Here is a 26,484-nt window from a genome sequence, read left to right on the forward strand (position 1 = left end):
GAAGTGGTCAGCAGCGGCCCAGGGTGACAGCCAGAGGCTGCTCTTTGGTCAGTGGCAGCCACAAAGGCCCAGGCTTCGGACATACCCTGCTTGGTGACCTCAGGGTCGCCTGCCTGGTTTCAGCAATAAATAACATGAGGACCCAAAAACCAAACCAAAACAAAAAATACAACCAGTATCTTTCGGGGCAGGTGGTGGGTGAAGGACTGCTTAAATTACCGGCCTCCCCCGGGGCCACTGGGCGGTTGCTGGGCACGTGGCTGGGCCGGGAGGTCATCGGCACGTGTGCAGCTCCACGAGCCGCTGGCACTGGCGGCACTTGACGAAGCAGCACCAGTGGAACTTGCAGCTACAGCGTTCAGCCAGTTCCACCTGGGCCGTGTGGAAGCCGCGGCCGCAGCACAGCAGCTCGCAGCCGTCGATGGCCTTGGACGTCTTGTTGCAGGTGCGGCCTCTCGTGCCCAGCACGCCGCTGCGCATGTCCTGCTCACAGAAGTCCGGGCTGGGCTCCAAGTACACCAGGTCCTCATCGGTATGCGGCTTGAACTGGGCGTTGCGCGGCACCAGCGCCCTGGAGGAGCCCACGCGGCGTGGCTCCACCTCTGTGGCACCGTCAAACTTCTCCTTCAGCGCATGTCCCACCTGGCGGAAGGGGGGCACGGCCCGCCAGCACGTCTTCACCTCACAGGAGCCGGACACCCCATGGCACTTGCACTCCACCCGCATATGCGTCAAGATGGCCTGTGGGGCGGGGGAGGTGGGCAGAGGAGAGGTCAGTGGAGGCCAGGAGGGACCAGGGGCTGGACCTGGGAGGCTGCAGGCTTCCTCTGCATTGGCACTAGCACCAGCTGCCAGCCAGTGGCTTCCCACTCCTGAGAGCTTATTCGTGACTGAGGGTTGGAGATGGCCAGGCCTTCCTCCCGAGGCTCCCCGGGGTGGACTCAGAGCCCCAACCCTCGAGGGCTCTCCGCAGTGAGCCCCCCTGTCTGCTGCAGGCAGTGCTGGAACAGAGATTGTGGCCCACTACTCTCAGGGTGTCTTTCTGGGGACCCAGAAACACCCATTCTGACAACAGATGTGAACTTTATTGTGACACACAAAAAAGGGGTCACATCCTGACTCATGATTCGGTGGGGGGAGTTGTGTATGACTGGCTTCGGGAAGGGGGCGGTGAGCAGGCTGCACCATGGATGGGAACAACTGATGTGTTGGAGTCAAAAAAAAGGAGGAGATAGGGATCCGAGGCAGGGGGTGAGGGGGAGAGATGTCGGAACAACAGCAAACTAGCTAAGAGGAGGTACCAAGAGGCAGAAATAAGGGGAAAGTGACAGTGGGGCAGGAGGAAGGTAAAAGGAGACAGGAAGGACCAAGGAAGCAAAACAATGGATAGAGGTATGAACAGAGTGGTGCTCATATGTAAATACATTAATCCACAAAATAGAGGTACTGGCCCATGTACATATATTTATATGGCAATACACTGAAGTCGATGCATAAGTAAATGTGGTGAAGAGGGCACATGGTGCCCGGCTCTTGAAAGATTTGCCATCTGGGATCTTAAAGACTTGGTTACTCAAGCTGCCATTCAGCAGTGAAGCAACAAGTTCACATGGAAGAAGCACACCACCAGTGTGATCGTGAGGAGTCATAGGGACCAGGTGATAGGCATCAGCAGACACATCACAAACAAAGACATATTGTTGAGGACAAGGGGGGCTGGAGTGGAGATCCAAAGCCCATCTGTACATAGTGGAACAATCTCCCCACAGAGAGCCCACAGGGAGGGGAGGAGTCACCAGGGTGCAGTAAAGCATGGACGAAACACACTATATTCCTCTGGTTCCTTGAGCCTTCTTCACCCCCCACAACCATGACCCCAGGGCAATGTACACAAGTATAGAAAGGAATGGGAGCACATGACAACAGAATCCAGGAGTGGGAGTGGTGATGCCGGAAGGACAGGGGGAAGAGGGAGAAAGGGGGAAGCGATTGCAATGATTGACACAACCATACACCCCTCTACAAGGGGAAGAACAAGAGAAAACCTGGGGGAAGGGAGACAGGGTCGGTGTGAGAGATGAAGATAATCACAATGTACAATCTTGGGGTGGAGGGGGGGCTATGAGGGGGAGAGGGAGACATTTTAAAAAGCTGGTACGAGGACTCATTAGAAAGTAAATGTCTAGAAGAGAATGAGTGCAACATGTACAAACATGTCCGATTCAATTGATGTATGGATTTTGATAAGAGTTGTACGAGCTCCAATAAAATGATTAAAGAAAAAAAGATGATAGAATGTTTACATGAGCTTCTTGAAGCCTGCACATCTACGTGGGTGGGGGACGTCATGCGCTGCGCTGGGGGCTGTCCACTCGGCTCTGTCTCTCACTCACTTGGCTGCTTCTGTGAGCCCGAGTCTCCCCGGTGTGCCCACTACCCTGCTGAGCGCCCGCTTAACAGCAGGTGCCCGGTGCTACCTGGAGGCTGAGCAAGTGCTCCCCAAGTGGCCGGGGAGGGGAGCTGTGTGCCTTCCCCCCGGTGGTGATGGGTGCCAGTACCTTCCTGCCGGCCTCATTGTTGTGCAGGTTCATGAGGGCCCGGCTGGACGAGGCCCCCTTGCTTCTCTCCCGCACATCTACGAACGACTGCGAGAAGGCCACGCCGTAGGCGATGTTGTCTGAGCAGCCTGACCACTGGAAGCCTGAGTGGGGGGAGCACAGAGGAGGGCCAAGCGGGTCAGGACCAGGACCAGAGCCGTGTCTGCTCAGACCAGTGGCCCCAGCCAGCCTCCTGCACTTACCCTGTGGGCTGACCCCGTGTACTGTCCGGTCACAGCCACACTTTTCCAGCTCCCCACTGCTGCACGCACGCGTCACCGCAAAGGCCACCCCGGCTGAAGAGATGGCATACACAAAGGCTGCCTCCCGAGTCCCTGCGGAGGAAGGACAGGCGCTGAGGGCGGCACAGCCTCCTGAGGGATGGACAGGTGTCAAGGGAGAGCAGGACTCGCCCAGGCCAGGCCTGGTGCTGGCCCTCACCACGGCGAGAGCGACCTATGCACTTTCTGAACACCCAGTCCTCCCTGCTGGAGGGGAGTGGGGGTGGGGGGGAGAGCGCAGGGCTGGGCTGTCACTGCAAACGCCTCGGAAGACAGGTGATGCTCACATCTTGGTGAAATGGAACAGCCCGGAGAGGCGAGCCGACCTCCCGAGATGGCAGGGCTATGAGACTAGGACGGAGCAGCCACGGAGCATCAGTCATTGTTTCCGACTGGTCACGACTAAAGGACAGGGTGGAGCTGCTCCACCGTGTGTCCGAGGCTGTGAATACGGGAGTAGACAGTCTCATCTCTCCCCAGGATCAGCAGGGGTTAAATGGCCCTCCCGCTGGTAAGCAGCCTGGTGCCTCTCCCACAGTGCCACCAGTCTCTGAACGTTGTTTACCAGGAGACCTCACAGGGTTTAGAGGGAGGTCCCCCAGCTCTGTGCTCAGGTCCCCACCTGAGGTAGTTAGTTCATTGTGCCAACATGGCCGATAAACACGTGGGATTAATTGAAAGGGGGAGAGATAAATGGCTTGGTGAGCCTTGCCTTTTTTCTCTTGCTCTTTGACCATCGGACGAGTATGTGGCTGCCTTGCTTGTTCTGTGCCTCAATTTGAAAACTACACTACCTGTGGGATACCTTACCTGTGGACTGTGTCGCTGTAATTTGAGGTTCCTACAAGACCTGCTTCTTCACACCATTGGAATTTACATCTCTTGAGCTGGGGACTGTTGGACCCTGTCATCTGGCTGACTGTTGGTGACCTGCCTTGCTGTTTGCTGCCTGTGCCCAGATAGCCTGAATTGCTCTACAGAGGACTACCCGGCGGCCCTCAAGACTTGAAGGACTGCCAGTGTCTCACAACTGTCTCACGGGAGTGAGTCGCACTGAGCCATTTGTAATGCTTTATAATTTAATTAACTGTTTATTTCTTATGTAATATATCTATCTGTATAAATGTATGTAAAATTATTAGCAATCTGGTTTTGTCTCTCTAGAGAACCCTGTCTAATATACCACCTTCCTCCAAACATGCCATGTGTTTCCTTAACCTTGACGAGTAAACCGTCACGTCACCGAATTGCAAGATGGAGAATGCTGACATGGTAAATACTGCACACATGGTAGGTCATAGCAGAAATCACAGTAACACCAGCTCCTGGCACAGCGATGGCTGGCCATCCTGTGCCTCTCCGCTCCCTGGGAGAAAGAAAGGCTTTGTACTCTCCTAAGGAGCTACAGAGGAGCCCTGGTGGCATAGTGGTTAAGCATTGGGCTGCCATCCATAAGGTTCACAGTTTGAAACCACCAGGCGCTCCTTGGGAGAAAGACAGGGTTTTCTACTCCGTGCAGGGTTGTGGCCTCGGACGTCCACAGAGGTGCTTTTCCCTGGGCTACAGGGTCGCCTGGCATCGCACGGACTCGGAGGTGCTGAGCCTGGAGGGTCCAGGGTGCCTCTCAGGCATGACCTCCACTACCAGAGCTTTTGCCCATTTTACAGGTGCTACAGCGAAGGCTCAGGGAGTGAGAGCCAGGACTCCGGCACATCTGACTGCCTCTGCCTCCTGCTCACTCCCTTCCACCCATAGCCACTCGGGGATTCTATTTTGGGGCCTGCCTGACCACCGTCTCCCGCCTGAATGGGCGTTTTCATCCTCCAAGCAACCATGCCTGGTAGAAGGGGGCCTTGGGGGTGTGGGGCTTTGCGGCTGTGGAGATGTGCAGGGAGTTTGTGTGCAGTGCATGTCCGAGTGGCCGGCTGGGTGTGTGTCAGACGCCCCTGCTCACCCCCACCCCCACGGGCCCTGTGAGAACCTCTGTGTGCCCGTGACTGTCCTTCTGTCTCTTACTGGAGTGGCTGTGTCCACAGGAGCTCGGGGGGCAGGTTTTGGCCCCGTGGTTGGCAATTACCTCTGCGACACCCAGGCCTGTGCTCCGGGCTGCCCCTGGGAGCAGCGGCCACAATCACCTCCTCTGTGTCCGAGTCTGCGGACAGAGGCAGCAGGAGCCAGCGCTAGGGTGGGAGGCAGCTCGGTCCCCGGCGACGTGGGACACCCTGTCCTTGGTCCCAGCCAGGACTGGAGACACGGCTCACACCCGTCTCCACTGCTCAGGCCGGGCCTGGCCACTTTGGGCCGGCCCTGGGGCCTTGGCTGGAGACCCGGGGTCTTGACAGCCGGAGATGGCGTCTTCTCCAAGTGAATTGAGGTTAATAGCAGGATCATGTTGGTTGGTTTTGTGCTGTGGCCGCCCGAAGAGAGCCGACTTCAGTTTCTGGTATTTCTGGTATTTCCAGGCCTGAACCAGCGCATGTCTTTGCCCCAAAGACCACGGGGGAAGGGTAGTCCAATTGGGAGGTGAGGCCGATGGACTGTGGGCCTGTCCCCGACTCTGGACCCTGCTTGGGCCTTGTCCCTCTGCTTCTCGGGGCTCATGGGTGCACCCTGGCTCTGGGCTGACCTGTTCCGCCAAGTACTCGTCCCAGGGGTACAGGACCTTTGTGAGATTGCTCAGGGGGACTCCTGGTCCCCTTGCCCCAACCTGGGTGGCAGAGCAACTTGCCCCAAAGACTCAGTGAGAACATGATGGAGCCAGAACTGAAACGTGATTGAGCAGTCTGCCTCTAGAGCTTTACCCTGTCCCCCAGAAGCCCCGAGTCCTCACGGAGATACAGGGGCTACCCTAAAGCCCACTTCCTTTTCTGGGTTCGTCACTAGACTTGCGAGTTCAGCCCAGGAGGCTCCAGGCCCAGACCATGTGGGCAAGCAACTTGGTACCTGAAGCTGGCACCAGGGGCTTCTCCGACCTTCTCTGAGCTGTCCTGGTCCCTGTCCCGTGACCCCAGGGCTGCCACCGTGGCCCCGGGACCCAGGCTTCGGCCTTGCTTGCTGCCAGGGCCCGCTGTTCCCTGAGGCTGCGCAGACAAAGAGTTGTGCTTCTGGGAGCGTCAGCAGTGGGCCAGGGAGTTGACTGCCCCTGGTGAGGAGGGCAGAGCTCACACTGTCCTATCCTGGGGCGGCAGTGTGGGTGGGGCTGGGGGAAGCGCTCTCTAGGGGGGGGGGCAGGAGGTGGCCTACAACGCTGTTTCCTGTCCATGGGCCACACTCACACTTAGCCACCAAGCTCGGTGCCTCCACGGTGGGCTCTTCCCCAGCAACTCTGGGCCCCGTCCTGTGTGTTCTCTGGGTCTGGCTGCCGCTGCCCTCTCTTCTGAGATGCAAGGCTGGGCTGGGAGGCAGGAATTATGCATCCAATAACAGCCGCTCTCCTTTCTGAAGGCCACGGTGTGCCAGGCCCTCTCCTTAGGTGCCCAAGGCTCGTGGTGGCTAGCAGCCTCTCCTCTCTGCTCTCCAGAGGAGGAAGGCGAGGCTCAGCGGGTGACCAGGCAGGAACTGGAGCCCAGGCCTGCCTCACTCACTCACGACCTATGCCACCTCTCCCAGGGGTTGGAAGGAAGGACATTTAAATGGGAAGGAGTGTTTGGGGGAGAAGAAGCGGCGTCTGAGTCAGGTCGGCAAGGAGACCATGGGCATGGTGATCCTTGGAGTACTCGGGTGGGGGTCCTGGGGGAAGGGAGGTGACAGGTACAAGCCAGGTTGATCCAAGGCAGGTCCAGCTGGTGTTGAGTTGGCAGGGCGGGCCCGGGTTTCCGAGAGCGGCCTTCCTCTGCCCTCTTTATAGCCTGTCTCCAGACTGCCTCTCCAGGTTTCTATGTCCTCTGCTCATGGGTTACAGTAAAGGCTCTGGAGCCAGTCCGATTCATGCTAGGCCCTTACCAGCGGTGTAGCCTTCTTCTCTGAGCCTATACAGTGCGCCTGACCCAAACCATGGTATTTTCAGTTGCTCCATAGGTGTGTGAAAGGCGGGCCACCAACAGGGAAGTCCAAAGAAGAATTGAGGCATTTGAATTACGGTGCTGGCGAGGAATCTTGAAAGTGCCGCGGGCCTCCAGGGGAACACACGAATCTGCGTTGGAAGAAGTGCAGCCAGCACGCTCCTTAGAGGGGAGGGTGGTGAGACCTCCTTTGGGCATGTTCTCATGTCCTCGGGGAAGGACACGGTGCTCCGTAGAGGTCAGCGAACAAGAGGAAGCGCGTCGAGGGGATGGACAAAGTGGCTGCAACAATGGGCTCGGTCAGTGACCACTGTGGCGGGTGCAGGGCCGGGCGGCGTTTCCTTCTGTGGTCCACAGAGTCCCTGTGAGTTAGCACCAAGTCCAGCACCTGACAACAGCCACGACAACCACCATGGCATGCTGCCCGGTAGGCCAGCCCCGAGCTCTCCCCCACCTTCCTCGTGAGCCCTCCACACCTCCCCGACCCAGGCACTCTTGCAGGCATGCCTGCCCCATGTGCTTGGCACCGGGAGGCGGGTTTACCTTCCAGTTGTCCAGCATGTCTGGCCCCCTCCAGTCAGGCCGGCCCACCTACGTCTCACTGGGATCCCCAGCAGCCAGCAGCGGGCTGCTCCACAGCTACTTGGGGGTGGAGCTGTACACTGGGAAGGAACCGGACCGAGTTCTGCTCCTGGCACTGCCTAGAGGTGTGATTTCACTTGTCTTGATGGAATGGGGCTGGTATGAGAACCGCCTCTGTAGTCGTCAGACTTAAGGACATCAAACAGGGTAGTGGCCCCGAAGTCCAGTGCCTGGTTATCGCAGGCCCTCCATGCACAGCAGCTGTTGGGACTGCTATTGCTTTTATTCCTCTGCCAACCTCTCCGTTGGGAGGGGACACTGAGAGGGTCGTTAGGGTGGCTGCATGCTTGGCATTGCCCTTTGGTGTGGTGCCCGCGGGACAGCATCCTCTCCTGCTCCCTCATCCACCCTGACTTCAGTAGGGCCCCCGAGGTGAAGCGTGTCCCCAGGAGCTCCCAGTCCAGGGAAATGGCTGAGCTGCCCGTCCACCAGGCCTCCCGTGACTGGCTGATGGCCCCAAAGGAAGTTCTCTCCCTTGCTGGGTCTGACTTGATGACCAGCCTAGCGTCCTGACAGCAAGGTGTCCTAGATGGTGCTGGGCCTTGTCTGAGCCCTCCCGTGATGGCCAGTGCACATGTGCACCCCCTCTCCCCCAACTAGCCAGGAGGCTAGAGCCAGGTGGATGTGTGTGTGTGTGTTGGGGGGGGGGAAGCAAGAGAGTTTGCTCACCTCTCCCACTTGTCCTACCCCCTCGGGAGGCCCACTCCAACACCCCAGTGCAGCTGCTCAGAGACTTTGACCCTTCACACAGTTCTTGACCTCCTGCCCTCACCCCCCTTGCATTCAGGCAGCAGGTGTCTTCTGGCTTGTCTCTTGTGTGCAGGTCAAGGCCCTGGGGGACGGGGGTGGGGTGGGGTGGTGGCAAGCAGTGACTAGAACACAAAGCCCACTTCCTGTGGCCCTAAGGTTTGCTCAGTCAGTTACTCGTATCCCCCTGTCCCTTTTCAGCAGACTTCAGGGGAGATGTTCAGCTTAGCGCACAGTTTCTTGGGCAGTGACACAGAGCCCTCAAGCGGTAGCCTGGCTTGGGGCTGTGGGTGGGGAGCAGGGTGGCTTCCACCATAGAGGGAGAGGACGAGGCCCAGAGCTGGTGGCCGGGGCCTCCACATGCTGCCGATCCTGGGGCTGCCTGGAGGGTCCTGGGAGGGTGAGGGAGCGTCTCTGAATCCTCACTGGAGTTCCAGGAGGCAGGCCCTGGGGTTGTCCCCATTTTACAGGAAGGAGGTCACAGAGGCTTACAGAGGGGCTCTGACAGCCAGGAGGTGGCAGGTGCAGGGCCCAGGACCAGCCTGCTTGCCGAGTCTCTGTTCTCGGTGCACTGTGGGGACAGCAGTATGATCCATAGTGCTCGTGGGGATGGTTGGAGGTGAGACAACTGGGGGCCCTTTCTTCTCTAAAGGAGCCCTGGCAACTACGTGTTGGGCTGCTCACTTCAAGGTCAGCAGTTTGAAACCACCAGCTGCTCTCTGGGAGAAAGATGAGGTTTTCTACTCCCGTGAAGAGTTACAGCCTTGGAAGCCCACAGGGGCAGTTCTACCTTATCCTGTAGGGATGCTGTGAGTCGGCCTCCACTCATGGCAGCGAGTTTGGTTTTTTGTTTTCTCTAAGGAGTAGCTAGGCGCTAACTGGTATTGAAAAGCTTGCCTCTTGAATCCCCCATGATGCACTTTGGCAGAAAGGCCTGGGCGTCCACTTCCCAAAGGTGGCAGTCATGGATAGAGTGCAGCTCTGCCCTGACGTGAGTGGATGCCAACTGGACCCCCGCCGGTTGTGTTTTATTTTCTAACCGGGGCTTAGTGGGATCCATTTGCCCTGTCCTCTCCGATAGCCCGAGGTCATGACCCCAGCCAGGCAGGTCATGGTTGTTGGGCTTCATCCAAACCTCCCGGACCCCAGTTGCAGGGGGCAGGGTGGGGGGCGTGTGTGAGACTGCTGGGGGCCAAAGCCCCTGGCAATGAGGACAACCACAGTGACCCCGACGGCTCCTCTCAGGCCAAGGACCTTTGTGCGGCGAGTCTCCTGGACAGGGGAGGACCCCCAGGTGCCAGGAGGGAAGTCACCTGCTGAAGCTCCTCATCCCCTACCTCCCCAACCCCAGAACATCCTGAGCCGCAGGAGCCCTTTCCTCCTTCCCGTTCCCTCTCGTTTGGTGGAAAGTAGGGAATTTCTCAAGAGGAATTTTACCAGGGAAGGAAAGGGACAACGTGCAAGTGGGAAGATGGGTGGAAAGGGCGGAGCTGGAGCATCTCCAGAGGAGACAGACATCTGCCTGCCACCGCTGGCCTGGCGTCAGGGAGCCTTGAGTCAGCTCTGAGGGGACTGGGCGCTCAGACTTCAGCCTGGTAGGAGTCCCAGTGTCTTTAGGGTGTGCTGAGCCAGGCCTGGGCACCTCCTCTGTGGTCTTACCCCCAGAGGTCAGGTGGAACACGCACTGGACTCGGGCTAGCCCTGATCCACACTGCCCCTCTGTGCCCCCTTCCAGCCTTGACCCCCTTTCTGCCATCAGACAGTGTCCACTGACTGCCCAACCCCTGCAGCCTCAGCTGGGGGCTGGGGAAGCCCATGTGACCTCACCCTCAGTTTCCTCCAAGACCTCTGGGTTGAGAGAAGGGGTGGGGGGAGGACGTGGTGGAGGGAAGCAGGGGCAAACAGTCTGAGTGAGGTACAAATGCAACGGTGAACACAACAGCTTCGAGAAGCCGTGCACCCCTCTAAGTGCCTGGAGGGAGGGGAAAGTAAGCAGGTTGAACCTGCGTCACGATCTGTGGGGATTCCCTGGGCTCCTTTGACAATGTTTCTGTACTTTCCCCCCAATTTGGTATTTCCTATCAAAACAAAGGAGTTATTTAAAAAAGTTATTAAAAAGAAGAAATCCAGTCATTACAGAGCCATGGAGAGCCTGAGGGAAGCAAGGCCCTGTTGACAGGGCTGGACGGCTATGTGGAGGTGTGCGTGTGGGGAGAGAATGTGGCACGGGATATGGGGGAGACAGAGGAAGGACCCAGTCCAGGGAAGCCTGCTGACAGACCGATCAATCCCCCAAACACTTGCCATGCCCATTGAGCTCCTGCAATCCGTCTTGGGCCTTCGCTTCTGCAACAGCGCCGCACCACGACGCCAAGCACGGCCAGGCCTCCCCGGCTCCTGCCAACTCCCAGGAGAATGGCTTCCAGATCTCTCTCACAGTGGGTTTCCAACAACACCCACATGGTTCGCTACAGCCCAGGCCCCCGCCATCCAGGACCACAGGTGCCAAGACCCAGGCTGGCCCGGGCGACCTCTTCCTGTTGCCTGAGCAAGCCAGGGGGCCCTGCTCCTGCCCATTGCTCGGCCGTGTCCGTGTCCAGCCCAGAAAGCAGAAAAAGAGGCGGCTGGTTCAGAGCCACTCCCTCGAGGGCAAGGAGCCCTCCAGGCCTCCGGAATGTGTGCTGTGCTCCTGTTCACCGTCCTCCTTTGGCTTACTGCCCCCTCAGCTTTCAGGTTCGAGGCAAGAGGCTCACGGCTCGGGGTAGGGGTGAGGGGACTCTGCTGATCACCCCACCTGGTCAAGGGCAGTATCTGCTTTTGTGCTCTGCCCCCTGTGTAATGCATCAAATCTGCCCCGTCAGCATAAGAACACAGAGGCTGGAGTGGTAGGTTACCTGGGCTTAAGTCCTGGCAAGCCCCCTTCCTAACTCTGTGCCTCCATTTCTTCATTTGCCACGGGGGGAGGGTGGGGGCAGTAATCCCAAAGAGGCCTTACTCACTGCCATTGAGCCGATGTGACTCACAGCCACCCTACAGGGCAGGGCAGACGTGCTCCCTCGTCTTTCAGAGACTGTAACTCATTACAGGAAGTGAGAAGCTCGTCTTTCTCCCAAGGAGTGACCGGTCGTCTTGAACTGCCAACCTTGCATTGAGCAGCTCAATGTGTAGCCACGATGCCACCAGGGCTCAGACAGGATACAATTATTAGACCCACGGGGCTGTCTACTCCCATAAAGAGTTAGTCCCGAAATTCACAGGGGGCAGTTCCACCCCGTCCTGCAGGGTCGCTATGTGTCGGCATGGGCTTGACGGCCATGAGTCTGGTTTTCTGGCCCACGGGCACTGCTAGAGTGGAGCCAGCTTTGCCTGCTTCTGCGCCGCGTTCACTGTCTGTCTGCCCCGCTGCCCCTGACTGAGCCCAGAGGGCAGGAGCCGGGTCATGGATCCTTGTATCTCAGGACTGAGCAAGGTCAGGCTGCTAGAGGCTAGCACCTGTGATGTGGGGAGGGAGAGGGGAGGCAGAATGCTGGCGTAGGAACAGCGACGGGCAGAGTTTGAATCTCCAGCCTGCCATGAACTCCGAGTGAACCTTGGGCAACGAGGTCCTCTCCCTGCGTGAGCCTAGGTCGTCCTTTCTAGAGTGACACGGGAACTGAGCATGCTGAACGGCAAAGCCCCCCACGGGCACCAAACTCGCACCGCCCCTCACGCCGTCCAGTCCCTACCCACCCCCCTGCCCCACGCCCCCAGCTCTAACGACTGTATTCTTCAACATCGCGTCTCCCAGCCCCGCCCCTGGACCCTGCCTGTGACCTGCCCTCACCTTGCGTCACCACCTTGCCAAAGACGGGCAGGGAGTCGAGCGTGGAGCAGTTCCAGCGCCGGTTCCGGAACTGGTACTGGCACTCCTCGATGGCCAGCTGGGCGCCGCGGCGCACTGAGTCCATGACCTCCCAGTTCCGCTTGCACATCTGCACCTGCCTCTGGATCAGGCCCTTCAGCTTCTCACAGGTTTCCTCCTCGGAGATGCTCCCCACTGACGACAGCTTGGCCAGGTACCTGGGAGGCACGAGGGCGGGCGGTGGGGTGAGAGCTCCCTGCACCCGGCCTGTGCGCACCTTGCCCCGTGTCTGGGAGTGACCAGTCCCAATGCCCGTCCCTGGCACGCTGTAGGAAGGCTCTGGTCTCTAGGCAGCAGCACCCCAGCCATGGACCCCTGCCCTGCCTTAGAAGTCCAGCACCCAACAGCCCATGGCCTTCTGCCCTCCCTGTAGTGAGGCCCTGTCCCTGGGAGTCTGGAGCCCGTTTGATTTCCCCTCCCCAGTCAGGGTCCCCAATGACCTCAGGCCCCCTCTGGCTTTGGTGAGTTCATGCTCCTCACTCCAGCCGTATCCAGGATGGAGCGGGCAGGACGGGGTTTCTGTAGCCCTGGGGCTGAGGGTTGGGAGGGGGAGAACACAGGTATGAGGGGCTCTCAGGGTAAGGTTTGGTGTGCGCGGCCCACGCCCGACCTTGAGCTTCACAGCCTGACAGTGGAGCCCACGATGCCTGGCCCACCTGGTAGGGCTAGTGACACGATCCAAATGACCTTGCCCAGGGAGGCACCCCAGGACCAGGCTGGCGCCTGCACTGGGGCTGCAAGCGCTCCAGTTTTGGTGGAGGGTAGGTGAGAGTGCAGTTTCGCCAATGCCCAGAACGGTGCCACGTTCATCGCAGGGACAGCACATTGTCCTGCTGTACCCCAACCACACACCTGTGAGCGTTAGTTAGTCTCCCCACTTTATAGAGTCTGAAACAGAGACCCAAGGGGTCACAGAGAGCCACGCTTTAGCCCCCGAACCTTCCCCTTAGTGCAGGGTGAGGGGCCCAGGAGGTCTGCCTTTCTGGTGATTCAAGGTCCGCGTAACTGCCCACTGGGAAAAGAGCAGCCCCCATTAACTGAGCACTCGCTTTCCAGAGAGGCCACATGCCTGGCTCCTGGGCTCCCACACGAAAGGGCAGTCTGGACTGGAGTCTGGGTTGAGATGGCCCCCGCCAGGGAGGGCCAGGTACAGAAGAGGGCCGGCTGGCTCACAGCCGGGCTGGGCTCTTGGATGAAAGCAGAGTTGAGGGAATGACAGACCTGCAGATTTTTCTCTGACAGGTGTTTGGCTCAGGCCCCTCATTTTACAGGTGAGCACCCTGGGGCCCAGAGAGGGAATAGGGCCTTCCCATAGCCTCCTGGGAGAAAGCTGGGGCCCTGGCTCTCCCTTAGCTTTAGCTTCCCAGACTGCTGCCCTGCTGGAGCAATCTGCAGGGAACTAGACCCTCAGTGGTTGGGTCCAGCAAACTGGGCTCCCAGGCAGGATGTCGCTGGATATGTTCCTTCTCCTAAGAAGGACTGCAGGGGAGGAAAGGCTGGGCGCCTGGGCCCAAGGCCCGGTGGTGTCCTCAAGTGTGGTCTCAGGTCACCCCGGGCTCTCCAGACCAGCTCCTCTGCGTGTGGGGAAGATAGTCCTGCCTCTGCCTGTGGCAAGGGGCTGTTGTCAGAAGCCAAAGGGAGGGAGGGAGGGAGGGGAAAGAAAGGGGGAGCTGACGCCAAGGGCCCCATAGAAAGTAAATGTTTAGAAATGAATGATGGCCACAGATGTACAAATGCACTTGATGGAATTGATGTATGGATTGTTCTAAGAGCTGTAAGAACCCCCAATAAAAATAATCTTTTAATTAAAAAAAAGAAAAGCCAAAGGGATCCTGTGGGCGGAAGATGGGCAGATGTGGAGCCCACGGTCCCCGCAGGAACACAGCCTTTGCTGACGAAGCATTGACCGAGGGAACCGTACACAGAGACTAAATGTGGAGACGCTTCTCTGACCGTGGTAATAAGGACAGCCACGCTTTATGGCCCTGAGTGGAAACCAGGCTACTTGCACGACTGATTAATCATCTCAGCAATCCCATTTTCACAGCAGGGGAAACCAAGGCACAGCCAGGCAGACAAATTGTGTGTGAGGTCCCACAGCGGTGAGGGGCGAGGCCAGGGTTGGAGCCTGACTTCACAGCCTTTGCTGGAGACAGACTAGAACCGGGACCAGAGGGCTGCCGCAGGGGGGAGGGGGAGGAGAGGGGTCCCCTAAGGATGTGGGCCAGGGTGGACTGCTGGGACTGTGCTGGGGCCCTAGGCCTGGCGAGTGACAGTTCTGTGCATCAGGAGCATGTGTGGTTTGCTGAAATGGCAGAGACCTGGGCCTTCCCTTTCCCAACTAGCTGCCCCGCTGAGTGGGCCCTGCCCAGGGGATGCGGAGGCCCCAGCCTCTCCGAGGGAAGACTGAGGGGCTTGCCAGGGCCCCCCACTTCCTGGGCCGCCGGTGGGAAGGGGTCTCTTAGGGAGCCAGTCCCACCTGCCGCTCGTGGCCTGCAGGGGGCGCCAAGAGCCCAGCAACTGGCGATGGGCCAGGCCCACGTTGGGGAGGTGGTAGAGTAGGTGGGTGAGGGGACCCGGGTCCCACCTGAAGTTGGATCTTACTCTGCTTAGGCCCAGACTCGACCTTTCAGTGCGGGGTGGGACCCTCATCCCCCTGTGATGTGGGAGCACAGACTTAGCCTCTGTCTGTCCAGCTGAGGCAGGTGTGCCGAACCCTGGCCTCTGGTAAAGGGGGGTGAGGAGGGATGGGGGGACAGGCTTGACCAGAACCTGCCCAGGGTCCCGGCCTCCCATGGGATCAGTGGACTAGTGGCCTGTCCTCCCTTGGTCTTCCCCGCTGTCCACAGGCTGGGAGTGGGGTGTCTGGATAGGGATGGAGAGGCTGCCACTGAGCAGGAGCGAGCTGTCCCCCTAGCTGCCCTTGGGACAGCCCTGGAGAGGGGAGCCAGGCTAACATGACAGTGGCAGGGACTTAGGGGTGAGCACTGGGCTGCCAGGGCTGTGAGTCACTGGGACAGCTTCCAGGAAGAAGCTGAGAAACCTCTTCCGTTGAGGAGCCTCCCTGCCCCCAGGCCTGGCACCAGTGCCCACTACCGCCAGCCCCTGCCTTCACCTGGCACGACAGCTGTCCCTTTCCAAGCCACAGGAGGCACAGCCCCACCCTCGACTACTCTCCCCAACCCCGGATCTGGCCCGTGGGAGGCTGGGTGCTGGAGCTGGTATGGAGGCTGGGGAGAGGTGGGACTCCGGGCTTCGCAGCCCTCGCCCACACTGAGTGGGCTGGCCATTCTGGCGATTGGTTTGGGCACTTGACCTCAGTGTGTAACCAAGCAAACTGAGGCCCCGAGAGGTGAGGGGGTTTGCCTAGAGCAGAGGTTCTCAACCTGTGGGTCGCGACCCCTTTGAGGGTCAAACGACCCTTTCCCAGGGGTCGCCTGATTCACAACAGTAGCAACATGACAGCGATGAAATAGCAACGAAAATAATGTTATGGTTGGGGGTCCCCACCACATGAGGACCTGTCTGAAAGGGTCGAGGCATGAGGAAGGCTGAGAACCACTGCTCTAGAGACACCCGGCTGCAGAGCGGGAGAGCCGAGATGCAAATCCAGCTCTGTCTGCTTCTCAGCTCCCCCGGTGTGCCCAGCTGTGGCTTTGCCCCGTATGACGACTGACATCACCCATGTCCCCAGGTCTCCTCGTGCTCGGCCAGGGCATGCTGGAGAGGTGTTCGAGCCCCCTGCATCATGAATGGAGAGCGTGCCCATTCGTCGTCCCCTCTGCTCGCCTTCTGGTGGACTGAGAGCCCAGGGATTGGGAGCGAAGAACCGGATTCCTGTCTCCGGAGTCCCTCCTGCTCCTTGCCTGTCAGTGGCCAAGGGCTTGGGACCATTTGGGACTAGGCCTCACTGCTTCCTGGGACCTAAGGTGGTTCAACCTTTCCCCCAGAGGCACATAGGCCACTTGGCTGACCCTGACACCGGGCTGGGCCCAAATGTCAACCGCACCAGCCGTTTATGGGGAAGACCGTGCCCGGGCAGGATAGGAGGCAGTCGCCGATGCACTGGGCCGGGCCTGTGAGGGCCTCAACCATCTCCATGTCTTTTCCGGTTTGGCCTCACTGCCCACTTAGACTTCTTCCTGCCACTACCGAGCAATTTGCCACCTGCAGCCTGGCCACCCAGGCCTCTGGCTGTGGCCATGCCATCAGTTCGGTTACGCTGCCAGCCCAAGCTGGCCCTGGCCCAGAGCTTAAGGGGACTGCAGGTCCTTGAGGCCCCTCCCAGGAGGCCCTCCCCGCACCCGGGCCCGTGCTGCAGCCTGGAGGCTGGAGCGCCCTGCCAGGAGATCGGATCCTCTCGGCCACCTGCTGTTTTCATTAGAAACTAAAATTAGCTGGGCTTGTCCCAAGCTTTTCCAGGTTTGCTTGCTTTTTAAAAAAAATATACAAATTCCTAGAGGAGAACCCGCGCCTCTCTGACCCTCCCCTCGTGTCCCGTCCCGGGGAGAGGGGACGGGAAATAGCTGGAGCATTTGGGAGGCCAAGCAGGTCAGTGTCGCGGGTCCTGGCCCGAGGGTGTCCAGGTGGGGGTTGGGACGCTGGCCCAGGCCTCTCTGCCCCCTCCCGCTGGCCTCCCCGCCTGCCCAGGCCGCATTTAGAGCCTGCTCAGGAGCACTGGTGCCTGCGATACCAGCGATACCAGCGGGGAAGGAGGCCAGGGGTTTGGAGGGGGAGCAGGAAGGAAGTGGGTGCCTACCCAGCAGGAGCCGCCCCAGGGGCTGAATCAAGACCTCTGCGGTCAAGACGGGGAACTGGTCCCCCAGGGCACAGGCCACGACCACTCAACCCGAGTGGCTCTCAGACAAGGCTGCTGGCCTCCCCCCAGGACCCCTGGGAGTGGCCTCCCCTCAGCCTGGTGCGCAGCGAAGCTGTGTCAGAATCCCATTCCTGCCATGCCTGGCGGTGTGGCTGGCATCTCTGAGCCCGGGTTCCTCTGTCAGATGGGGTGGGAACAGTCCTCGCCTCAGAAGGATACAGCATAACTGACGTCTTGAAGCACAAGAGGAACCCTAGGAGCACCCAGTGTTGCACTGCTAACTGCAAGGCCAGCAGTTCAGACGGAGCAGCTGCTCTGAGGGGGAAAGACGAAGCTGTGTGCTCCTGTAAAGACTGACTGCCTTGACATCAGAAGCCCCAAATCAAACAAATTTAAAAAAACCCATATTGTTGAGAATGAGGGCAGTCAGAGCAGGGACCCCAAACCATCTGTAGACAATGGGATATCCCCTTCCAGAGGGGTCACAGGGAAGGGATGAGTCAACCAGGGTGCAGTATAGCACCAATGAAACGTACAATATTCCTCTGGTTCTTTGAGGCTCTTCACCCCCCACTATCGTGACCCCAGGCCCGTCTTTCACTGCGGGCTAGACCGGAGCACGTGCACAGGTACAGATAAGAGCTAAGAGCTCACTACATATGGAATCCGGGAACAGGCCTGGGAGTAGCGATACCAGGAAGGTAGTGGGCAGGTAGGGGGAGGAGGGGAGGAAGCGGGAACCGATCGCAGTGATCAATTTATAATTTACCAAGGGGCCATGAGGTTGGGAGGGGGTAGAGAGGGTAAAAGAGGAGCTGATCCCAAGGGGTCAAATAGAAAGTACATGTTTAGAAAATAATGATGGCAACACATTTACAAATATTCTTGATAAAATTGAAGTATGGATTGCTTATAAGAGCTGTAAGAGTTTCCAATAAAATGATCTTTTAATAAAAAAATTACTGCCTTGAATGGCATGTGAATGATATGCCAATAAAACTGTTAAAATAAAAAAAAGGTTTCCTGCCTTTGGAAGCCCCGTGGAGAGGTTCTACTCTGTCCTTCAGGGCTGTGTGAGCCAGGGTCCACCTGACAGCAGCGGGGTGGTGGTAGGGGTGGTAGACAAAGCCACAGCCACCAGAACCTCTCCACTCGGCCCCACCTCAGCCCCCAACCCCTTGGTCCTGGAGCTGGACCCTCTGCGGGATAGCCAGCAGCTGCTGGGCCTGCCACCGGGCCATCCTCTCCTGGCCTCTGACAGCCCTCTGAGCATGAGCTGCCAGTCCCACTGCACGCTCTCACACGGTGCCTGTGGAGCCAGAGGGCACCTTCCAGAGCCTCCGAAGAGCAGGCGTATAAAAGATGGGGTAGCCAGATGGTGCCATCAGGAGATGAGGGGCTAGGGACACGAGTGGGCTGGGCAGGGACAGTAGGGGCTGCAGACAGACTCAGGCCGTGCCTAGGGGATTTAGCCCAGCTGTTTCTGGACACACAAGAAGACAGCAAGGGTGTGGGGGAGGGGTAGAGCTGTTGTTCTCCCAGGTGTGCTGTTACTCAGCATCACCCATAGCAGCAGCACAGGGGACCCAGGCAGGTGCCATCACCTCTGTCTTCAGATTCGGAAACGGAGGCTCCGAGAGGGATCTGCTCAGGGCCAGGCAGCCACCCGGGGTGGGCAGGACTTGAACACAGGCCCTGTTGGTTTCCAGCCCAGGAGCCACTGAAGATGCTGCAGGGCATCTGAGGACGTGATGGCCTGGCAGCCAGGGATGGAGGAAGGTGGCCTGATTGTCCCACTGATGAACCAACACTTCTAGAACTGTTCGTACTCTTTGAGCCACAGTGCAGGCCTGGGGCCTGCAGGCTTCTGGGCTGGCTTTCTAAAGTGCAGGTGCTAGGAGGGCCCTGCTCTCCAGGTTGGGTGGACACCTGGGCCGGGCCTGGGCCCATGGACTCTGTGGCTAGCAGATCCATGAAAGGAGTAGCTGCCCTGGCCCCAAACTCCACAGGGCCAGCCAGCATGGAGGGGGCGGCTTTTGAAACACATGGGGTAGCTCGTGGGTGGTGGGTACTGCCTCCCCTCCACACTTTACCCACCTTGGCCAAGTTCTGGGTCTTAATACCCCGTCCCTGTAGTCTTCTCACTGGAGGCCTCCTGGGGAGCAGATCCCTTCCCCCTCCCCTCCCCCTGGCTGCCCTGCTCCACAGAGACCTCAGCGCATATTCCCCGCTTCAGGGCATCTCTGGTTCCCTGTCGTCCAGCACCCTGGTGCCCCCGCTCCCTCTGTTTTACTCTGTGCCCTGACTTCCTGCCTGGAAGTCCCCTCACCCCCATTTTCCAGGGGACCCGGTGGCTGAACAAAGTCCAGGAAGTGGCCCCCCATCAGATCTGATGGTCCTAGAGCTGTGCCCAAGCTAGGGACTGTCCTCCTTCCCTGGGACACTGGGTTGGCAGGGTCCCCTCCGGGGCACTTTCTGTCTACTCTCCTCTCTTACCAGCAGAGAGAGACCCACCAGCCCCTGTTCTCACACCGCTGGACACCTGGCGGCTGCTGAACTACTGAACCTGAAAGCTGTCCTCGGAGCTTCTGGGGAGGCAGTGAGGGGGGAGGAGGAAACCCCAGTCACGCCATCTAGAGCCAGCCCTGGCTTCCTGGAGGGAGGCTCCTGCTTCGGCTCCAGGTCTCAGGCTGTTCCATGTCAGTGGGTCCCTTCAGCTCTGGGAGAGTCTACAGCTGAACCACTCACTCGCTGCCTCCTTGTGCCAGACCCGGGTGGCCAGAGCCATCGTTCTCCTTCTTGCTCACTCCCGTCTCCAGCACAGAATGACCTGGGTGCTTTCATCTGCTACAGAGAAAATTCTGGAGAGATTTTCAGGACCGATATTGAGGTCTGGCTCTACCACAAATACATGATGTGACCCTTAGCGTCCAGGGCAGGGCCTGAGTTGAAAAAGTCTTGGCCAGTGCTTGATCTGTTTCCAGGGGGCACACCAGGCCACCCCCACTGGACACTGGCCATCCCTGACAGCCTGGGGCGGCATGCTACTGGGCCACCTAGTTTGGTGGAGAAGGTGCTGCTGCCTCTAGCCTTTGGGGAAGTGTCCCTGGCCCAATCCCGAGAGACAGGTATTGGGAGCAGAGTGAGGTGGGGATAGGGGAGTGTGGCGGGGAAGGGGTGGTCTGTGAGGACCAGTTAGAGTCAGAGCGGGATGAGTCCCCTGGAGGCCCATCAGCGGTTCCCACTGATTCCCATGGGCCTCTCAAAGGACATTCTGTGAGCTTAGGGAGGCTCCCTCCCTCCCTGAAGACCATTCCGTCCTCCCTCCTTCCCCCCACCTCCTCCTTCCTTCTCCTTCTTCAGACCAGGTCCCCTCCATTGTGGGGTTCAGCCTAGGCTGGGGAGCCGGTCACACTTAGCCTGGTTTCCAGTTTTCCAGGCGATGGGAAGGTGGATGGGGTTTGGATGGGGAAGTGGGGACTGGCAGGGTCGCAGCAGGGAGCAAGCCTTGGCTGGATCACTGGAGATGCAGCTCAAGGCTTGGAGACAGAACCTGGCAACCTTATGGAAATTTGGCACATGAGTCTGGGGTCGCAAGGTCACCTTCCAGATGGGTTTGCAGAGCAAGCACGGCTCTTGCAAGCTTGGTTGGAGCGGAGGGGTGAGTGAAAGGGCCAATGGCAGGCCAGGCGGCTGCCACCCCTGCCAGTGATACCCTGGCCAACTCCATGCCTGGCTGGCTCCGCCTCAGCCTTTCTCCCCAGGGGGAGGAGCAGGCAATGTGGGGCTGCATGCACACGCTCAGCCCTCCAGATGCACCCACAGGGCCGAGGTGGGCGAGTTCCGACAGGTTGGGGAGCTCTGTCTTGTCAGAGGCTTGCTGAGTCGCTCGATTGCTAATCCAGGGTTGGAGGAAGAAGTCAAACCAGAGCAGACGCCTGGGTAGGAGCTGGTTATGAGGTCCCACGACAGGCGGGGGTCTGCTCTAGCTGAGCATCCGGTGGGCTGGGGGACAGCCTCGTGCCCCCCTCCATCTTTGGCACATTTGGGCACCACTGAGGCTGAGGGCAGTGGGCGCACCTCCTTCCCTGTGGAGGCCGGTCTCAGTGTCCTCTGAGAACCCCCTGTGGTGAGAAGCTCCCTGCTGTATGGTCGCAGCACCCGGGCCCGCCGCAGGGGACTAGGCATGAATGAGAGGCTTATTCAAAGGCATGTGTGCCATGGTTTGGTCGCCAGCTGTTCCTAACCTTGTAGAAAACGCCAAGAAGACACCCGAGAGGGCTGCTGTTTCTACTCATAACGACCCCCTGGGACAGAGGAGAACTGTTCGTAGGGTCCCACGGGCTTCGATCTTTGCAGAAGGAGGGCGGGCGCTGCAGTGGTTAAGGTCAGTGGTCCCACAGAAAAGAGCTGGTCATCTGTTCCCATGAAGAGTTGATTCTGATTCAAAGCTGCCCTGCAGCCCCGAGTCCAACTGCTCTCTGGGGTTCCCAGGGCTGCCCTCTGGGGCTTCGTTATGGAAGCAGACTGCTGCACCTTCTTCCCTCGGAGCTGCCGCTGCCGACGCCGACCTGGTGGTCCCCAGAAGAGTGATTAAGCACTGCGCCCACCCCCAGAGCCGCTGCTGGGCTCCAACTCCGTGTCTCATCATATACCAGCCTGTAACCTTGAAACCATTTTAGAAGCAGGGGATACAAATCATGAGATTTGAACATGGGAGAACAAGTCAAGTTCAAGTCCATCTTAATGACCCAGATGGTTCAGACAGGACGACGGACGTGAAGGCCATTGATTCTCAACTGGATGGGGATGCAGCCCCTTGAGGGGCTTGTGCCATTGTGTGCAGACATTTCTGGTTGCCACCATGGGGGCGGTGCTGGGTAACCCTGTGATGCATAGCCTAGTACCCACAACAGAGCATGAGTGACCCAGCCCCCAGGGTACATGGTGAGGGTCCCTTGGATGGAGCTGGGCTTTCACCGCTTAGAGGGCTAGGGACTCGGGGGTGCTTCCTGGGGAAGACAGACCATGCATTTATGTGTGGGGCTGGCATTGAACACCTGGGCCAACTCTCCTATACCTGGCACCTGTACACTGTAGCCAGAGTGTCAGGCCTCCCCCTGCCCTCACCCAAGGGAGCCCACTTTCCCCACACTGGGCAAGCAGGTGCCAGGGAGCTGCTCCAAGACACACTCCTGTGGGGAGTCAGAACCAGTGAGGCTCCCCTGCCTCCCCCCGAGAGGCCAGCTCCTCTGGCTGGCAGGTTTTACCGAGGAGCCAGGCTGTGCCTTCCTGGCTCTGTGAGGCTCTTGGGAGGCCTGGTTCAGAGAAGGGCGGTAGCAGCCTGGGGACCAGACAGAGCAGTTGGGGATATAAGGGGCTTGAGAACAGCAGCCTGAGACCTGCTCTCCGCATCGCCCCTATAAACAGGGACACGAGGGCCTCAGCTCATTGACAGCAGTACTGGCAGGGGCTCAGGGTCTTACAGGTGCATTCTGTCCTCAGGCTTTCCTCCCCAAAGTGGGTACCACTTAACAGAGGAGGAACCGAGGTCCAGAGCAGTAAGCCACCACCCCAAGATCCCGTGGCTGCTATGTGGCACAGGGGTCTGGGCAGTCTGTCTTGGAGAGCCTGTTCTAAGCCACCCTGCTGGGCTGTCTTGAGAACAGCAAGGGGCTTTGCCTTGGGGCTTCTTCTAGGTTCTAGAATCTAGGACTTCCCTTCCAGATAGCTACAAAACCTTAGCGGACCGATTCCCCAGCTCTTTTCAGCATCCCCAATTGGAGTTCAGAACCACATGCTGAGGACTGCTACCCAGCATGGGGGAGAAGGCCTCGCGGCATGTGGAGCAGAGCTGGGGCCTGGACCCCAGGACTTGCAAGGCCAGCACAGCTCAGTGCCAGGGGGTGGGATGGGGAAGTGTTGAGGAACCTCTGGGCCCAGGTCTGTGGTAGGGTAGCCCCGAGGGCAGAGCCCAGGCCTGTAGTGCTTGGGGCCATCTGCTGGAGGACTGTCCATCCTTCCCTTGGTGATGGGAGTCGCCACAAGCTGTCAGCTTGTTCTGGGTGCCAGAAGCAAGTCTAATCAATAGCTTCCAGCTTCTCTGGACTTACCCAGACCTCAGGCTTCGGAGCCATCTCAGCTCTAGGCTCTGTTCTGCTCATGATCTGCACTCAGTGGGACACCTGGTCTCCCCACCCCCTGCCCTTCTAAGACAAGAGACAACATCCCGCCACGTGACCAACCAGCCACATGATCACCCCCCCCCCCCCCGCGAAGCCTGGCTCTAGGTACTGGGAGGGGACTGGATACTCAAGACAACCATCCTTTGAGGCCAAGCCTAGGGTGGTTCAATCGCTAGACACAGTGCCAGTCCCCAGGCTGCAGTGGGCATCTATGTACTGAAAGCTTTTCCTGGCTTTAGAGTCAGAGGGTCCTGTCATTACTACCTGAGTGATCGCAGGCAATCCCTCTGTGATCCTCACCTTCTCATCTGAAAGATGGGTTTCTGCTGCTATCAGGTTACTGTTCTCATGAGGCGGCGCTCCCGGCTGAGTCCTTATTCTGTGACTGTTCCCACTCTCATTCAATCATTGCTTCTGACAGCACCAATAGGGACAGCCCCTACCCCATCCCCCGCCCAGTGTGGTTTGGCTTTCACCTTGTCTTCCCACCTAGACCCCAAGCACTGTGGAGGCCAGGCTGTGGCATCTTTATGGTGAGCTGGCCCAGCCTTTGGCCAGAGAAGAGGAAGCTGATAAACACAGTCAGTGTCCCAAGCTTGGAATGTGCTCAGTGATATTGCCTCCATCACAGTGGGTCTGCTTTGGGAGGGTCTTGGAAGCTCCCTGTCTCCTCCGGTTCTGGGCTGAGCTAAGAGCCTAGGCTAGAAGTCTCAGATGGGGCAGGGGAGAGCTGGGTCGTGGGGAGACCTGCCCTGTGGCAGCCTGAACCATTACCGTTGTTGCAGAGAACAGGTTTGCAAATCTCTCTCCCCACTCCGCTGTTCCTCCTCCCCCTGCCCCCACCACCCCGTGCAGGCTCGGGGACTGAGCTGTTGGTCTGCCCGCAGCTCGTGTGCCCAGAGCTGCGCTGCCTGCCTGGCCAGGATTCTGGCTTCTCTGTGGCACAGGGTGGACGGCAGCTCTCTGGGCCACACGGGCTCAGGGATGGCTTTAGGGAAAGGGGTATGGTGCTCCTGCCTGGGGTCCCTGACACCTGGGCTCTGCTTTCAGCTCTGGTCCTCAGTTTCTTCATCTGTCAAATGAGCTCAACAACTAACTGCGGCGCCTGGTGGCCCTATCCCGACAGAGGTGGTCTCTTCCTTGAAGGCCCAGGCAGACCCTTGAGTTCACACTTCTCTTTCCTCTGCTCTCGGTGCAGTGCTGAGCAGGCAGGGCAGACCCAGCTCTTCACGTCTGACGCTCAGACTCACTTTGGAGTGCATGGCTCTGAACTCAGCCAGTCAAGAGCCAGCTCCAGGGGCCCCAGGCTCCCTCCTTTCAGCTCTGCACCCTGGGCTCTGCAGGGCCCCATGCAGGGGGCTGGCCTCCAGGGGGGTGGCAGGAGGAGGCAGGGGTGCCCTGGTTTCTGCACACCCTGCCACCGCTCCTGAAGTGTTAATCAAATGAAGCCTCCAAGAAAAACAACAGCTCCACAGCCACCTCTGACTGCCGTGGACTCGCTGGCTCTCGGAACAGCTGGGAGAATTCCACATCACCTCGGTCCCCCAAGCCCTGGGTGGCTGTGACCCCCCAACTGAACATGCTCCTTCTAGCCTGCTGGGCCCCGGCTGGCCGCAATGACCTCATAGCAACAGCCATTGGACACTTGGGGCAATTTCATGGGAGAGATTTGTTCTTGGGTCTTGATGCAGAGAGAATTTTTTCCTCTCCCGCCGTCTCCATGGAAACCCAACTACACTGTTGGCTCTCCCCTTTTCCACCTCAAGTTCCTCAGATCAATATTGGACCGTCTCCCCCCTCCCCCTCCCCCTCTGGTGGCCCACTGGCTGCCCACTGCTATTGGGGGCAGAGTTCTGGGCAGGGAGACTGGGGCCAGGGTTAAGCCTGGGGCCTTGGGGCCGGGTGGCAGCTCCCCCGTTCACCCACTTAGCCAGCTCATCCTCGATGCCCCATCCCCCCCAGTGAAACTTCTGTCCCTTCCCAGGAGCCGCATGAGTGCAGGCCCACTCAAGGAGAAACAGACAGACAGACAGGTCACCAGCGGTCACCATCCCGCCCCTCCTTAGACCAGCCACAGGGAGGTGGGGGCTGCTGTCCCCTCCAAGGGCGGGACACAGTTTCTTGCCGCCCCGGGTAGAACCACGGCCCGGTCAGCGCCCGCTGAGGCTCTGAGAGGCCCCGCGTGCCGGCCCCGTCCCTCCTCCTACCCCCGGCCCCCACCCCGCAAGGAGGAACAGGTCCCTGCACGCCAGCCCGCAGCGCGGCACAGCTCAGCTCCGGGCTCCGCGGGATTAACCTGCCGTTCTGTTTCGAAGCCCTGCCCTGGAACGGGCTTCCTCGGCGGCGACCTGTCAGTCGGCCTGGATGGCGCCCCGTGCCCGCACCCCTCCGCAGCCGCCGCCCCGAGCTCGCTCCCTCTGCGCCCTCGGGCGCCCCGGGCCGGCCGCGTTTAGGCGCGGACACCGCCGCCGCCACCGTCTCTGGGCTGGGAGTGGAGCCTGGGCAAGGGGAGACCCGAGGGTGCCCGAGGGAGGCCCGGGCAGAGGCGGCGACGGCGGCGAGGGCGAGCGGGCGAGCCTCCTGTCCCGCGGCCGAGACACCTGCCGGGCGCCACGCGCCCACCGCCCCGCGTCGCCTGGCACCGGCCGTTGCCCCGGGCCCTGCCCTGCCCTGCCCCGCCCCGCCCGGCCCCACTTACAGCCAGTTGCTCGCGGCGGCCGAGAAGACGGCGAAGACTAGGAGGCGCAGCGAACGCAGACACGAGCGGGGACTCATGGTGCCGCCGCGGGAGCCGGGCGCGGGGCAGCGGCCGCGGCCGCGGGGGGCCTCCCGTCGGGGCGGCAGGTGGGCGCCGGCGGGCGGGCGGCTCGGGCGCGGCGCCGGGCGCGGGCCGGGGCGCGCGCGGCGGGCTCTGCCTCCGAGCTGCCGGCCGCCCTGCCCGCTCTGCGCCCGCTGCCCGGCGCGGACCAGACTGTCAGCGCCGCCCCAGAGCCGGGATGCGGCGGCGGCGGAGGCGGGCGGGCGGGCGGCGGCGGGGCGGGCCGGGGGCGGGCCGAGGATGGGGTTACCTGGGCGGGCCCAGCGGCGCGGGACACCCCCCCACCCCCCGGGGGCGGGCCCGCGCCGCGGCGGCAGCGGCAGCGGCAGCGGCGGCCCGAGCCCGCGGGACTGGGCTCCTTCGGGGGCCTCCCCGGCCCGGGCGCCCGGGAAGACTTGGGGCCGGAGCCCGCGACAGGCACGCCTGGCCCGGCTCGGGGAGGCAGAGGCGCGGCGACCCAGCTGCTGGCTCCCTCTCTGCCCGGGCCCTGGGG

At 59.9% G+C, this 26,484-nt stretch overlaps 1 protein-coding gene across 1 annotated transcript; it reads right to left on the reverse strand.

The window, feature by feature from the left end:
• Nucleotides 1–162: 162 nt before the first annotated feature.
• Nucleotides 163–25,953, reverse strand: WNT4 (Wnt family member 4). The gene is made up of 5 exons (XM_075552051.1): nt 25,872–25,953; nt 12,092–12,327; nt 2,801–2,932; nt 2,559–2,701; nt 163–741 (listed from the first exon to the last, which is right to left on the reverse strand). The coding sequence occupies exons 1-5, from the start codon at nt 25,946–25,948 to the stop codon at nt 274–276; spliced, it is 1,056 nt and encodes a 351-aa protein (XP_075408166.1). The 5' UTR covers nt 25,949–25,953; the 3' UTR covers nt 163–273.
• Nucleotides 25,954–26,484: the final 531 nt, after the last annotated feature.

The sequence above is a fragment of the Tenrec ecaudatus genome, chromosome 1, assembly GCF_050624435.1.
Source record: "Tenrec ecaudatus isolate mTenEca1 chromosome 1, mTenEca1.hap1, whole genome shotgun sequence".
In the NCBI taxonomy this organism is placed as follows: Eukaryota; Metazoa; Chordata; class Mammalia; order Afrosoricida; family Tenrecidae; genus Tenrec; species Tenrec ecaudatus.

Bases quoted from the DNA above. Each gene is read 5' to 3' on its own strand.
- WNT4 (XM_075552051.1), bottom strand. From the start codon at position 25,948: ATGAGTCCCCGCTCGTGTCTGCGTTCGCTGCGCCTCCTAGTCTTCGCC. The intron at 2,933-12,091 runs GTGAGGGCAGGT...CTTCCTCCGCAG, and splicing joins TGGCAAGGTGGTGACGCAAG to GGACTCGGGAGGCAGCCTTT. The intron at 742-2,558 runs GTACTGGCACCC...CCCGCCCCACAG, and splicing joins ACAATGAGGCCGGCAGGAAG to GCCATCTTGACGCATATGCG.